The sequence below is a fragment of the Glycine soja genome, chromosome 17, assembly GCF_004193775.1.
Source record: "Glycine soja cultivar W05 chromosome 17, ASM419377v2, whole genome shotgun sequence".
In the NCBI taxonomy this organism is placed as follows: Eukaryota; Viridiplantae; Streptophyta; class Magnoliopsida; order Fabales; family Fabaceae; genus Glycine; species Glycine soja.
In genome coordinates this window covers 37,256,466-37,270,968 of record NC_041018.1, presented here as the reverse complement: position 1 = coordinate 37,270,968, position 14,503 = coordinate 37,256,466, and the positions used below count along the sequence as shown (strand labels likewise).

The window sequence follows — 14,503 nt, the reverse complement described above, 5'->3', positions numbered from 1 at the left end:
AAGTGTAGATATGATTTAACATATCTTCCAACAAAGATAAACCATGCAATCAATTGTACCCACCTTGTCCTCCTAGAATCCCATAAGATCCAAGGCTCAAAATGGATAATGCGGGACAATATAATGTGGCACATATTAATTACATAACTTTCATAAGTGCTTGTTCTTTCTCTAGCAAAGTTTCCCTTTTCCTCTCATTCAAGCTTTTATTGATGGGTGCCGAAATAGTTGTATAATAAGATAAAAGTTTCGAATGAAAGATCAAGTAACAAAAGACAAAGGATAGTTGAGCTGCTCATCAAAATAATAACATTGGAAATTTTTATACTTGCAATATAATTTTGTAAATGAACAAAGATTGTTTAGGAACAGCCAGAGCTAATTAAGTGTCATGGCAACAATCCTCTAGTACAATTTTGATTTTTCACTCAAAAATTCCAAGTGTCACAAGTACTTCGAAAAAACTCAAAATTTGGTTTAATTGATAAAAGCACAAGTACAATCCTCTCTGAATTTTGATGACTGATGGATATCCATTTTGCATGATTTTAACAATTTACACTACAAGAAAAATGACCTATACCTACAGACAAAAACTGTCACTGTAGATAAAAAATCTGTTGGTAAATGTACGATAGACTTTGTCCTACATACGTTTCTTCTGTCAACTTTGAGGGGGCGTATAGTGACAGCTAATTGTCTGTCACTATAGGTTTTACCTACTATGTATAGTGTGTAGGTAAAAGTCATTAACTTCTACTTACATTTCCTAACTGTAGGTAAAAGTCTTTAATATGTACCTATTATCTTCAACTGTAGGTAAAAGTCATTAACTTCTACTTACATTTCCTAATTATAGGTAAAAGTCTTTAATATGAACATCACTTGAGATCGCAAGAACCTTCTTTCCCATTAGCCGATGCCACAAAACTGCACTGTTTAGAAACAAGGCCAGAACCTAGGATTAGATATGTTCAAACATGATGTAATAATCACCAGAAATCTTCAAGTAACCTTCAAGGAAAAAAAAGTATTTTCTTTTCGTTTGTTGCAATTTTCAATTAGTACTTACCTGTAGTAGTCAAGATTGGGAGCAAAGGTGGTGGTATTGAGAAGGCCATAGTTCCCTCCAATTAAAGTCTGCCTGCAATAGACTTTAGTGCTGTAGCAGGATGCTATTCCAAGTTGATCTAAGTACCTGAGCCATTTAAATTTCAAAACTTACAATAAATCACAACCAATTTAAAAGAGAACCAATTTTATATTTAGCAACATGTTTTGCTAAATATAACAGAAAAAACATCATAATCCATCCTTTAGAAATTAAAAAAGAACAAAAAATGATGGAAGGATTGGACAACCAATTTTACCCACCAAAAGCTGTTTAGAAATCTGTTAGATACATGATTGCCGCCACTGTTCAAATGTACTGTTTTGCTAGTGGCAGGTCCTTCTTAGTAAATATAAAAATCTTTCTACTATCAATTAATTAGAGATACTGTAGATAGTATGGCTTTTAAAGTAATTACTTTTAAAGTAACTAAACTTATCATATATGTATGGTAATTAGTAATTAGATGATAGAGTAAAACTCTTTAAACCATACACTATTTACTCATTTTAAAGAAGGAAACAATTTTTTTTAATAAGTAAAATTTTAAATACAAAATCAACTATTACAAGTAACTTGATACTATTTTTCTAATCTTTTTATAAAAAAAATAAACAATTTTTTTAGACAATTCAAACAAAATATATCTTATAATCACTTTTCAGCTAACGTGATACGTTCATTCCTATACTCAATTACAGCAATAATTGATTATATCTATTATCAATTATTGAATATTTTTTTTCACCGTAGTGATTTGGTGAACTTATTGCTCTTTCCTCTGCTCAAGTGCTTATATAAATAACTCACTGATGCAACTACAGAGGCTATTATTATATTATATCAGCAATGGAAGTATATAAACTGCACATCATAAGAATAAGCAATTAAGTTGAAAGAGTAATTCCAAATTGAGGTTGAGGAAATAACTCAAACTGCAAGTACTAACCATCATGCACCAATGAAGGGATGTCCTGTAGCATGTATTCTCAAATAAAACATTTAAATAGAAACAGGTACTTCCTTCAGCAGCTATCAGAATTAAAAATGTGACTCGAGCAAATGAAAGTTATTACTTTTTTATAGTACCCAAATTAAATACCTCATTTTATTTTTCATACTTTTGCTTTGGCTCAAAGGAAGAGGGGATGAGAGAGGTGGTGAACAATGAATAAAATTACTTGATTGCCTTGGCAAGGAAAAGATGAGACAAGTCCTGAAAAATCAATCCACATTAAAGTGAACAATGAATAAAATTACTTGATTGCTTGCCAAGGTTCTAAATAGGGGATTGGGAGTGGAAGGGAAACATAAATTTGAAAAAGTGTTCATTTCAATTTCTATACAAATGCATTCCATAACACTCATAACTATTTACAAAAATAATAATACTCATAACTATTTACAAAAATTAGACTATCATAAATTCAAATATTATGATAGTCTAATTTTCCCGAAATGGAAAATAATAATACTCATAACTATTTACAAAAAGATAAAATGAAATGAATATTATGATCCCTCATATTAATAATTTCAAAACATAAGTTAGCACTAGTTAGTTGATGGTAACAGTGAAGAGTAACATTTGTGTCCCTATCATGATCAATAGTGTCCAAAACAACTTTATTATACCAAAAGGCAACAACAAAAATTGAGAACTGCTTCTCAAGATTTTGAGCATTGCAAAAGCACTTTCAAAGTCAGAATTCTTATTATTATGTTCACAATAACTTTTATATAAAAGTTTCAAATTGAGAAGTTATTATGACCACCAAACTTTAATTGATAAATTGGAACCTCCATCAACCTACCACAAACCAGTAAGAATCCAATCAAAATCAGTACCACAACAAGAAAACTCAACCAAACTATTCACGAAATCAAAAGCTACGTATTAAGCTATTCATTAACCTGCGGTATAGTTAAAGTAAATACATTCGGGATGAGAAACCCTTCGTTTTGAGGTGGCGCAGAATTTTGGTTCCCATTCTCATCTTCCATGACAACCAGTTGAGTAGAATATGATTTTCTAGAAACGTGGACCTCAACACCTAGAATTGAACCCTGTGAAATTAAATTTGCAACACACGAGCAGCAAAATGATCAGGATAGCGTAATACCCTCACATTCTCATGAATTTTTAACAGTCTTCTCATATTGTACAAGCTGTTGATTTTTAAAGCTAGAGAAACCTCCTTGTAGAGAAGCACATAGATCTGTTGGATCATTTAATGGCATAAGCATTATTCTCTTTATTGTAAATCAATCTTATAAAGAATTAAATCTTCTAAGATGAACACAAACAAGCTTGAATGTATTGATGAGAATAGTAGGCATACTTGAACCCCTTGGTTAGCCTTTTCTTCTAGTAACGAATCTAACCGAGAGGTAGAAAAGCTATCAAAAGGCCGTCTCAGATATAGCTCTAGGCACAACCACCAACCCGTAATGAAGATCTGCAACCGATTTGCATTCTCTTATTATTAAAATTGAATTAGGAAACCAATATATATATGTGTGTGTTTGTGTGTGTGTGTGTGTGTGTGTGTGTGTGTGTGTGTGTGTGTGTGTGTGTGTGTGTGTGTGTGTGTGTGTGTGTGTGTGTGTGTGTGTGTGTGTGTGTGTGTAAATTATTGGTGAACAACTGACTTTGCATCTTGAATTGAAGTCGCAATTGCTTCAAATGTTGCCTGTCCATCTACAAACCATTGGGCTTGGCTCCCATCTTCAGTCAAACCTCTTATGGGAGCAAAGGAACCAAAGCATTCCATGTAATGGACATTTACAGCCAATTCTTCATAAATGAAAAGGGTAAGATCAGCAATGGAAACTAAAGGTTCTCTGCTGATAAACCTGGCCATCTATAAAATTCTATAAAGAATAATGAACAGGGGAAATTAGTAATAGGGATTAAGTGATACTTAAGTTCCATAAAGTTTATAAATCATTGAGAAGTCTGTGGTCGGAGTGTCAGACTAAAAATGTACATTAATTTCAGAAGAACAAAAGCAATCAATACAAATAGCTATTTTCCCTGAACAAGACATCAAATGATTTCTTTTTTTTGGGATGAGAAACTTTTGTTAACTTAAATATTATATTTCTTTTATTATATATATTTAATACAAAAAGTTAAACAACGTATAAATAATAATTGTTTATATAAATAATTCTTTTTAATTCTAAAGAATTCAAAATCACATAAGATACATCAAAATAATATTTTTTTTAAAGAAGTCATTAATTAACTTCTATTATAGATTCCGAAGGAACTAAAATGACTAATTATGGACTGTTTATTTATTTATTTTCTTTAGCAGGATCATTGACTATTTTTTAATGGAAAAAAAAAAGAAGGAAAGTAGAATTAATGCAAACCGTCAAAAATCGCTTTCGTCCTTTAGCTTCTTCCCATTATTCGGAGTCGGAGAGACACCTTATCTTTCTTCATCCCTCAGCCATAACACCAACACACCACACAAGAAACCCAGCTCCAGCTAACTCCAACCCAACACACCAATTACTCTGCCCTATGATCTTATACATTACTACTATTTTTTAGTTCAAAAATATACATATGCATATATGCAAGTGTAACATTAGTTAATGAATTCATTAATTCGATCCAATTATCTATCCATTACAAGCTTTGTATTGATTTCATGAAGTTGAACAATTGACTCCAAGCAATATATAGGAACTTACTTAGGGACAAATAGAAATGCAGCACAAAGTAACAAGGTGCCTGTAACAAGAATCCATCCAATAACCACCAAGCTGCAGCCACGATAAAAAGAAAAAAGAACATCTTTTACCGATAGAAACTTAACGGGAGACAAATCTATCAGAGTGAAGGAAATGAAATGAATTCAACTTACGAGTATACAGGACACGACAAAGCAAGTAAAGAAAATACTGCAAAAATTAAATCAAGTTCATATGATTTGGTTAACATTTAGTATAGAGTAAGAAAAATAAAAAAGACAAAACCAAAATCAAACATACACAATCCGAGAAATGCAACAAAGATCATAACAACAGCAACAGTAACAAGAGCCAGTCTCCTGCAGATGATCACAACAAGCAATGTTAATTAATCAGCAAAAAAATATATTCATAAACCAAATGAAACATCTAAATTCGTGTACTTACACTCCATCTATGACTTTGTGTATCATCCTTGAATTTTCTTTAGCCTTCTTGGAGAGAGAATCAGCAGCCGTGGTGACTTTCACTTTTACATCATCAATGTTGGATCCAAGATCTAGTGGCAAGGGAATCCCATTCACAAGCTGCTTAGCTGAATCAAAATAGCTTGTCACGTTCCTGAGGTGCAACCATAGTTATGTGTGTGGCAGAATTTATGTAATGCGTACCTTGACTCCAAAGAGCTAACGTGGTGCAACCATAGTTAATCCTATTTTACCCTAAAATGACCTCCATAAAATTATAATTCTGCTAGCAATGCCTAGTGTCAACAAGTAACAACAAAGACTCAAATCCATGTTAAATACCAGGATATTTGGGAGTCAACGTTTTCAAATCAGGTCAATTTTCTAAAATAGAAATAAAACACTATTGACAATAAAGTATAAAAGCACAGAAAAGACAAAATGTATCCTCAAAACAGAAGAGAAAACATAAAAATCTCCAAAACCAAAAGGAAAAACTGACAATACCAAATAGCTGATGAAAAAAGGTTGTGTAGAGTAACAACACCAAAAACAAGCCAGACTAAAATCTTCCACAAAACCAGATTTAGCAAGCTTCCTCAAAATCAGTATCACCAGAAAACTAACAAAATAAAGAGAAAATTCAAAATGCAGCTGAAACATTTCCAAACTAACAGGATAAACAACAAATTGAAATCGTTGCAAGCTAAACACAACTGATTAGCAAGGAAGATCCACATCTTCCAAGAAGAACTTCTCACAATCACATTGTATTCAGCAATTGACTACGTGCTTCACAAATCACAAGATTCAAATCATCCTCTAGATAAAACATAAAACCTTCACCCTCACCACCTCAAAACAATTTAAAAAAAATAAATGGAACACCAATTCAAATTTACCAGAGAAAAAAGTCTCAGAATCACCCAACAGGCACCAAACAGCTTGTCTTTCGGAAAAAGAAAAACAATGAAAACAAGAACATTATTAAGAAAAACGACGAAGATTGAAGCAGAAAAGGACAAATTCGTTCTAATTAACAAAAAGAAGAGACAAATTAGTGTTTTCCTCTTCGAATTCAAACCCTAGATTACAGACCCGAAAGTGAAACTGGTTCCGTGGCACTAACCGGTCGAAGAGCTAAGCCGATTTCCGCCGAAGCACGAGAAGAAGAGAAAAAACGGAGTGGCAGGGTTTAAACGGAGATTGAAGTGGATTTGACTAAAATACCCGGCCCGGTCCATAATCCAAAGGCTTGTGGTCATTTTGGAGTTTGATTTCAAGATAAAATGAATATGATTTCTGAAACTAACAAGAAATTGCCATAAAAAATAATGTTAATCTAAATTAATCCATAAAAATAATGTTAATCTAAATTAAAATTTAATATTACTAATTAATATATTTTATCTTTAAAATTTTAAACAATTATTAACTAAAAATTAATTTAAATTGAATGGTTATTTTGTGATATTGAGTATTTACTAAAAAAACAAGAGACTAGTATTCAAATTTAAACCGTCTTAAAGAGTTTTACCTACACCAACAATTATATGTATAAGACTTTTGAGGTTATACCTACATCAACCAATTATAGGCACATGTTTTATGAAGTTTTATCTACATCACATAATTGTAGGTATAAGTTTTTTAGAATTTTGCCTACACTGTGCTTTTGTAGGTAGTAATTTTTTTGAGTTTTACCTACACTAATCAACCATAGGCACAAGTTTTTTGGAGTTTTACCTACACAATGTAATTGTAGGTAGAAGTCTTTTTTCAATTTTAATGAATTTACTTACACCAAATAATGGTTGGTACAAATGGTTGAGTTTTACCTACATTAGTCACTTGTAGGTAGAAGTATTTTTGAGATTTACCTACACTAATTAATATCTGTAGAAAAAAGGCGTCTGTAAGCATAGGTCATTTTTCTTGTAGTGTTAAGTAGCCATATATTATATGCTTATAAGAGAAGCTAGCCACCAATTGCACACTCGCAAATCACCATCTAATATATCAAAATATATGCTTATAAAAAAAATATAGGACACAGTACTGTGTAAAAACCTGCATCCCACTCATCATACAATTATGTTTATGAACATTTTAAGGAGGGTCAAAAATGTTTTTAGTGGAAACCTCGAAGGTCAACTAGTCAGAGTATTATAAATCCAAATTCTGCATATTGTTCACAATTTGAAAACCTTGTATCAAACCACAAGACTCCCTATGCTCACTTAAGTTATAGACACATTAGCCATATATACCAAATGACTCACCAAAAATGTTTTTTGTATCATCGAGTCAGACGCGATAACATTAGAAAGTTAGAATAATGCTTAATTTTGTGGTACATACAACATTATAACACATACTATAGTGTTGTTAACGCAAGAACAATGTGAAAATGTTATAATAGCATTCCAACTTAGACATAAACAATTTTTAACACTTAGAAACCAAAGATTCTCTCCGGGTCTCCCTTTTGTGACCCTCTAAGAGGTGAATCTGCAGATTTGACATATCAAAGTGCAAGATTTATTATTTTTTCATCGTGTTTTCTTATATTCTTTCTCTCTATTTGATGATGAGGAATTCCAATCCTAACATGATGTAGTATGAATTCTCATCTATAATTCAAATTCATTTCTTTTAAATACCATATTGTTTGTCTCTATAAATTCGTCATTCACTTGTAATGGAACTGAAGCAGGGAGATATAATAATAAAACTAAAATAGAGAAAGGTTTTGAAAATCAAAATAGGGCTTTATTTTTGTGATAGAAAATGGGGAACAAAACAATGCATGTTTGATGGACTTCCACTAACAATGAATAATCCTATAATTGGTATTTGCTGGAGAGAAATTATGTGAGAGAATGCACGTTGGGCCCTCTCAAAGAAAGCAAGCAATCAACAGGAGATGAATCATTAAGGGAGGAGCTAAGAGGAGAAATGTTGTGTGTTGGATCCCTACAATCAAAAAATGGAGGAAATTTCAATCCTCATAAAGAACAAAACAACACCTCATCGGATGTAGGGTATATAAAATAAGGAAAATACAAATTAACTTTCCATACTATATTGCTCATATAGTTATAGCATTAAAAACAAGCAATAGTAGCTATATATTTGTCATGAGCACATAAGCAAAGCAAAAGGGAAGCTCATCGACCGATCGACGAGAGTGATGTAGAATCGAAGAGTCACGCAAAGTTGTAGGTCGCAATGGAGCGAGGCTAGGGCATGAGAGTGAGGTAGGGGCGCGAGAGTGACACCAGGGCACGAGAGGGAGGGCTTCATGTGTAGAGACAATGTCAAAATTATGGAACATATGCATAAATTTAAAGAGACAATGTCAAAATTATGGAACATATGCATAAATTTAAAGACTGTATTCAAAAATCGTTTTAAATAACTTTGCCTTAATTATAAAAATGGCACTGATTTTTTTCCTACTAGTTTTTCTAAGACGATTTTTTAACTAACCGTCGTCGAAGACTTCATTCCAATACGATTTTTTAAAAACCCATCTTCGTTTAAAAGCATGGTATTTATGAAATTGTCACCGTCTTATATTTTAAGACGGTTTTAAGGGGATTGTCGTGAAAAATGATTTTTTTAGTAGTACATTACTTAGATCCATTAATTAGATGTAACTTACCATATTAAAATTGTTACTCCTTAGATATAACTTACTCCCCCTAACTCCTAACTTTTTCATTCTCACCCAATCATTCTTTAAACGTAAGTTACTACCAATAATTCTTAACCTCTTCATTCTCATTTATTCAATCTATCTATATATAAGAGCCATGACTCTAACTATTTTTTTATCCGCCCCTTTGCTTTTGATAGTCACTCTATCTATCTATATATGAGTCATGACTCTAACTATTTTTTTATCCACCCCTTTGCTTTTGATAGTCACACGTCTCTTTATATTAAGGTTTAATTATATTTATTTTTTTAAAATATTTTATTTATTTTAATTTTTTTTGTTCATCTAATTCATGCTTCATGAATTTCTAACATTAGTTTCAATGTTTTATTTGCTTTCGTACTTTGAGAATTAGAATTATATTCTTTGAAAGATATGATAACAAATTGATAAAATTAAATCAGTTTCACATTTTTACTTTTTTTATACTATTTATAACTTGTTTCTTATCTATTTTTTATTTTCTTTTTACACGTTATTTATTATTTTTGTTTTGTTTTCAGAGGAGAAAAAACTTTGAAGTTGTGTTAATGGAGCATCTAAAAATAAATGACTCATATTGGGGATGGACTGTTATGGATCTTTCAGGAAAACTTCATTCCATGATTCATGAATTTTTAACATTAATTTCAATGTTTTATTTGTTCTCATATTTTGAGAATTAGAATTATACTCTTTGAAAGGTATGACAACAAATTGATAAAATTAAATCAATTTCACATTCCTACTTTTTTATATTACCTATAACTTATTGTTTATCAAGGTTTAAAATAAAGTGACTACAAGGGAATATTAGTTTTTAGTAAATTGATCTAACCACTTCCTTCCTTAAAAAAAAAAATCTAATCACTTCTTAAAAATATATTTGCTTATAAAAAATACTTGAACCATACTAAATTTTTCAATAATAAACTAGTCATGAACTCTAAAATTGTACCTGTGTATTTTTTAAATCATGTTACATACTTTAGTTTCATGCATTATTAAGTAATCATGTTGTTTTAAATTTAAAACTAACATCTATTCTTTTAATTTTTAGGATTATTTGATTCATTCATATATTCTATTATTCCTTTTTTTGTTTATCTCGCTAGGTATCTTATAGCATAATGGGTGTTTATGGAACACTTTTCAAATATAAAAAAACTATTATCTCTTTAACAACGTTTAAAATACTTTCTTCCGTGTTATATTTCCTTTTTTTATTTCCTAATAAACATAACGCATCGCAGGGGTCCGTGTCTAGTTATAATAAGTTATCCATAATTGCTTTTCTTTTCTTTTCAACAAAGCGAAGAATGTATTTTTTATTGAGATAAACCTTTGGCTAGAGCAATTGCGATTGACCAATAAAACATTAACAAATTAACACAATATAAATCGGTAAATACAATGAAACCCAATAAATCAACAACAAACTAAACATCCTTTCTCATAATTTGAAAATAAAAAATGAAGACAAATCTATAATTTTACCTCCAACATTATTCATTTTCATCCCCGTATCATTATTTTTGTTTCTATTATGAAAATATTAACAGTCATGATCTACATGAGAAACTAACTAAGAGAACATGAAAAAAACAAACTTGGATACAAAAGTCTATACAACATGTTTATTAGGGGTGGGTAAACGGGTCCAGATCCATGGACTGGTCCACGGGACCCATGGTCCGCGCGGGTTACGGACCAATTTTTTTAAACGGTACATGATTATGTCATATTTTTGGGCCCACCCCGCTTAATCCGCGGATTATCTGGGTTTGGCCCGCGGGGTCCGCATTCCCGTAACTCGCATTAGGTTTGATTTGTGTGATCCTGATCCAATTATATTATGTTTGATTTTCTCTTTTTCACTTTAAACTTTTATTTCAAAATAATAGATAAAGAAATATATTAGATAAGATAAAGATTTAAAGATAAAAATAAAAGATTTAAATTAAAAAATGATAAAGATAAAAAAGGATAAGATAAAAAAATAAAAGATAACTGAAATAAAAGATTAAGATAAAAAAGATAAGTAATAACATGTTAAAAATATTCCTTTTTGATATTTTCTTAATCTTTTTTTCTTTTAATCTATCATTTTCATATCTGCAAGGCATAAATAATAAAAATATAAATTCTTATTATTTAAGCTAAAAATAATTGTTAAATAAATATTTTTAAAGATATTTGAATATATTTTTATTATAAAAAATAGTTCACATCATATTTAGCAGGCTAAAAACACTTTTTCTCTTCACGGTTTTTCTCCACCACACACTTACGCATGCGCGCAAGTCATACGACTCGACTCTTTCTGTTACAAGGTAAACAAAACGCGACTCACACTCACACAGTCACGCGACACACCACAGCGGCACAATCTCAGCCCACCACTGCGTCACCACGCAAATTTCATCTCTTCTCTCTCTAGAATTTGTTTTTATCTTATTTTTGTTGGGACAAATTCATTGTTGTTGTACTCTTAAATGTGGAGATGGAGAAAGCTCAAGCTACTTCAAATATGGAATCATTTGTTGTTGGAGATGTTTAAATTTCATATTTTAGATTTATTGCTTGGATTTTCTTTTGTTAAGACATGATTTATTTTATTGATGTAATTGACTAATTATTGAGATTTTATTTACATCTGTATTGAACTTAATTTGATTATATTGTATTTTTATTAAAATTAAAATTCTTTTAAAATTAGGCCCGCGGACCGGCCCGTTTGATCCATGGAGTCCGTGGGGCGGGGACGAACCAATTTATTTGATCCGTGTAAAAAGCGGGGCGGACTGGCCCAGTCCGCTGTCAATACAGGCTTATGCGGGCGGACCTTACATGGGGCGGGCCGACCCACTTACCCACCCCTAATGTTTACCTAAAATGTCTTTCCTTCGTTTTTACGTTTGACAAAATAACCATCGACAGATGCACCTTATTATGCTTTAAGAAATGTTTAACGGATTTGGAAATAACATTTTTCTTGCTCTACCATTTCAAGTTTTCAACCATACCAAATAAGTTATATGTAATTTATCTAATAGAGATAACTATGCTGACTTCCTTTGAAGTTAATTACATGCTTAGTTACGTCCAAATTACATCTACCTTGGTTTTATGCCCCTTATTATTATTATTATTATGTTGAAACTAAGATATTTTCTAACTAGAGTCAAAGACTAAGGATATATTTAGATTTTGGTTGGGGTGCTCCAAACTCAATTTGGGGGAGTAAACTTAATTTTGTGACATGGTTTGTTACTTTAAATGTATGTTTGCACACTTGTATTTTACCTGAAACTAAGTTCTATAAAAACAAGACCAAGGTTTCTTTTACAAACTCAGTTTGCAAAATGAGAACTACTCCAAAATTAAGTTTGTCAATTTTAATCTAAACATACACTAATTCTTCAAAGTATGAAATCATGCATATATGTGTTCAATAGAAAACAACACAATAATAATGTTCATTATCAAGATTCAATATTCATTATCAATAATAAAAAATGTGGATAAACTGGTATTATCAAGATTATTTTCACATGCTAATCCTTGTTTCACATCATGATACTCATTACATATCTAAAACTCAAAAGCGTTTTATCCGTTTGCTTGCTCAAACGAAACCAGCAATTATTTCTTAACATTAATTAGGCTTTTACTTTCTGTACATAACTCTCATAGCTTGGGTAAAAACAAATATAAAATACAAGATTCTATGTATAACATAAAAAAAAAAAATCAATCAATCAATAATAAACTTGATTTTGACGCAATTTACAAAGGATTTCTCCTAACTTCTATAGTAATTACTTATATGATATACCCTGCATTTTCCCAACAAATAATCCAGCATTTCTATACAACATTGCTGTACACTATACGTATATATACTTGTTTATTACTTACCATCAAAAGAATACTCCATGAAGGAAGGACACCAAGAGGAAGAAAGGTATAACATGAACAGAAAAGGAAGATGTAGCTGAGGCATAATAATAGTAATAAGGATAGTTATTAGGTCCAGAAATCACTGTAGGCTGTCCTGAACCTGATGAAGAAGGGTTGTTGGATTTCAAAGGTGGAGGAGGAGCAGTTCCTAATGGAGGAGTTTGTGAAGGCTTTGATGGTGGTGGTAGCACTAGTGATGGTGGAGGTTGTGAAGGCTTTGTTGGTGGTGGTAGCACAAGTGAGGGTGGAGGGTATGTTAGGAGTGGAGAAGGTGGTGGATCATATGATATTAAAAGTGGAGGAGGTGGTTGAAATGATGTTAAGAGTGGAGGAGGGGGTGGATTTGATGTCAAGAGTGAAGAAGGAGGGGAAGGGTATGATGTTAAGAGTGGAGGAGGGGGTGGAACTGATGATGTTGTTGTGTGTTGTGGAGGAGAGGGAATGTGTGATTCTGGTGTTAGAGGTGAAGAAGGAGGTGGATGATTTGAAAATGTTGTTGCAAGTGATGGAGGAGGGGGTTGTGAACATATTGTAGGACATGTAGCACATTCACTAATGCACAATGAACCACTTAAAGGGTCTTCAATTTTTTCCTCTGATGTCACCATGCAGGCACACGAGGCCAGCACCATAAATCCAACTTTTGTGATCCATGGAAACCAATAACTTTTTTGTGTGAATCCTTTATTCATGATATGACCCATTTGAGCTAAAGTAGGTTGAGCTTGGAGGAGCAAGGAAGGTATGTGCATGTTCTAGTGAACCATGTGTCAGAAAAGTTGGCTTTGGCTGAGTGATTATATAGATAGAATTAATGGGGGAATAGGTGAATTATATTCTCCCTCTAGCGTACTTTTGGCTTTTTGGAACTTAGAAGTTTGAGTTATATTCTTTTATGCTTCCTTAAGGACGGGATGTGGTCCTTGGTGGAAAAGTATTTATTCTCATACTTTATTTTGGCTCATAAAGTAGTTTATCAGATTTATACCCTCATTATACATTGTCATTTGCCAATGACTATGGTCATTTTACTTTGATGTATCTATTACCGATTAGTTAATATAATTAAACAAAAGTTTAGAACTGAGTGTTGCAGAAGACAATGAAGTCATTTCACTTGAATAATTTAATACAAGGGTCTTGCCAAACATACATCATAAATCCACTAATGAGTCTGAAACTAATGTTTTTTTTTTTTTATCTTTTCCAGCAAAGAAAACATATATGTTAAAAAAATTAAGTAATTTTCCCTTCATATTGGACCTTCTTGTTTCATTTTTGAGTTATTTTAATATGATGTTTATATACTATAATGATAGAATTAGGGGACTCGACCACAGGATAAAATAACAACGGAACAGTAGAACACCAGGCACCAGCCATTACTAAAATTATTGTTTCCTTGAATTTTGGATGTTGTAAATATGCACTTCATTTTCATGGTCCGAAGCAAAGCTTCTTTTTACAATCTTTTTCTTTTTCCTATACCTTTCTCCAAACGCAATCCATCTTTACGTGGTTCAATTCTGGTTTCAAAGTATTACTTCATAT

At 31.8% G+C, this 14,503-nt stretch overlaps 1 protein-coding gene and 1 long non-coding RNA gene across 9 annotated transcripts; both read right to left on the bottom strand.

Moving 5' to 3' along the window:
* Nucleotides 1–659: 659 nt before the first annotated feature.
* LOC114393179 (heparanase-like protein 3) lies at nucleotides 660–2,307 on the bottom strand. Of its 2 annotated transcripts, none has more exons than XR_003662478.1 (3): nucleotides 1,375–1,433; nucleotides 1,073–1,198; nucleotides 660–935 (listed from the first exon to the last, which is right to left on the bottom strand). XR_003662478.1 is itself a non-coding variant. In XM_028354445.1 (3 exons), exons 1-3 carry the CDS (start codon nucleotides 2,228–2,230, stop codon nucleotides 854–856), a joined length of 225 nt encoding a protein of 74 aa, XP_028210246.1. In that variant the 5' UTR covers nucleotides 2,231–2,307; the 3' UTR covers nucleotides 660–853. The 2 variants fall into 2 exon arrangements, 1 of the variants encoding a protein (XP_028210246.1); XM_028354445.1 differs by lacking the exon at nucleotides 1,375–1,433 and adding an exon at nucleotides 2,214–2,307.
* Nucleotides 2,308–3,037: 730 nt separating this feature from the next.
* Nucleotides 3,038–6,553, bottom strand: LOC114393239. Of its 7 annotated transcripts, none has more exons than XR_003662500.1 (8): nucleotides 6,416–6,553; nucleotides 5,267–5,582; nucleotides 5,120–5,178; nucleotides 4,993–5,029; nucleotides 4,493–4,891; nucleotides 3,764–3,908; nucleotides 3,454–3,570; nucleotides 3,038–3,178 (listed from the first exon to the last, which is right to left on the bottom strand). It is a non-coding gene; the product is annotated as an uncharacterized LOC114393239 (long non-coding RNA). The 7 variants fall into 7 exon arrangements; XR_003662501.1 differs by lacking the exon at nucleotides 6,416–6,553 and having other exon boundaries at nucleotides 4,493–4,651; nucleotides 4,820–4,891; nucleotides 5,267–6,026; XR_003662503.1 differs by lacking the exon at nucleotides 6,416–6,553 and having other exon boundaries at nucleotides 4,493–4,644; nucleotides 4,820–4,891; nucleotides 5,267–6,026.
* Between the last annotated feature and the right edge of the window lie 7,950 nt (nucleotides 6,554–14,503).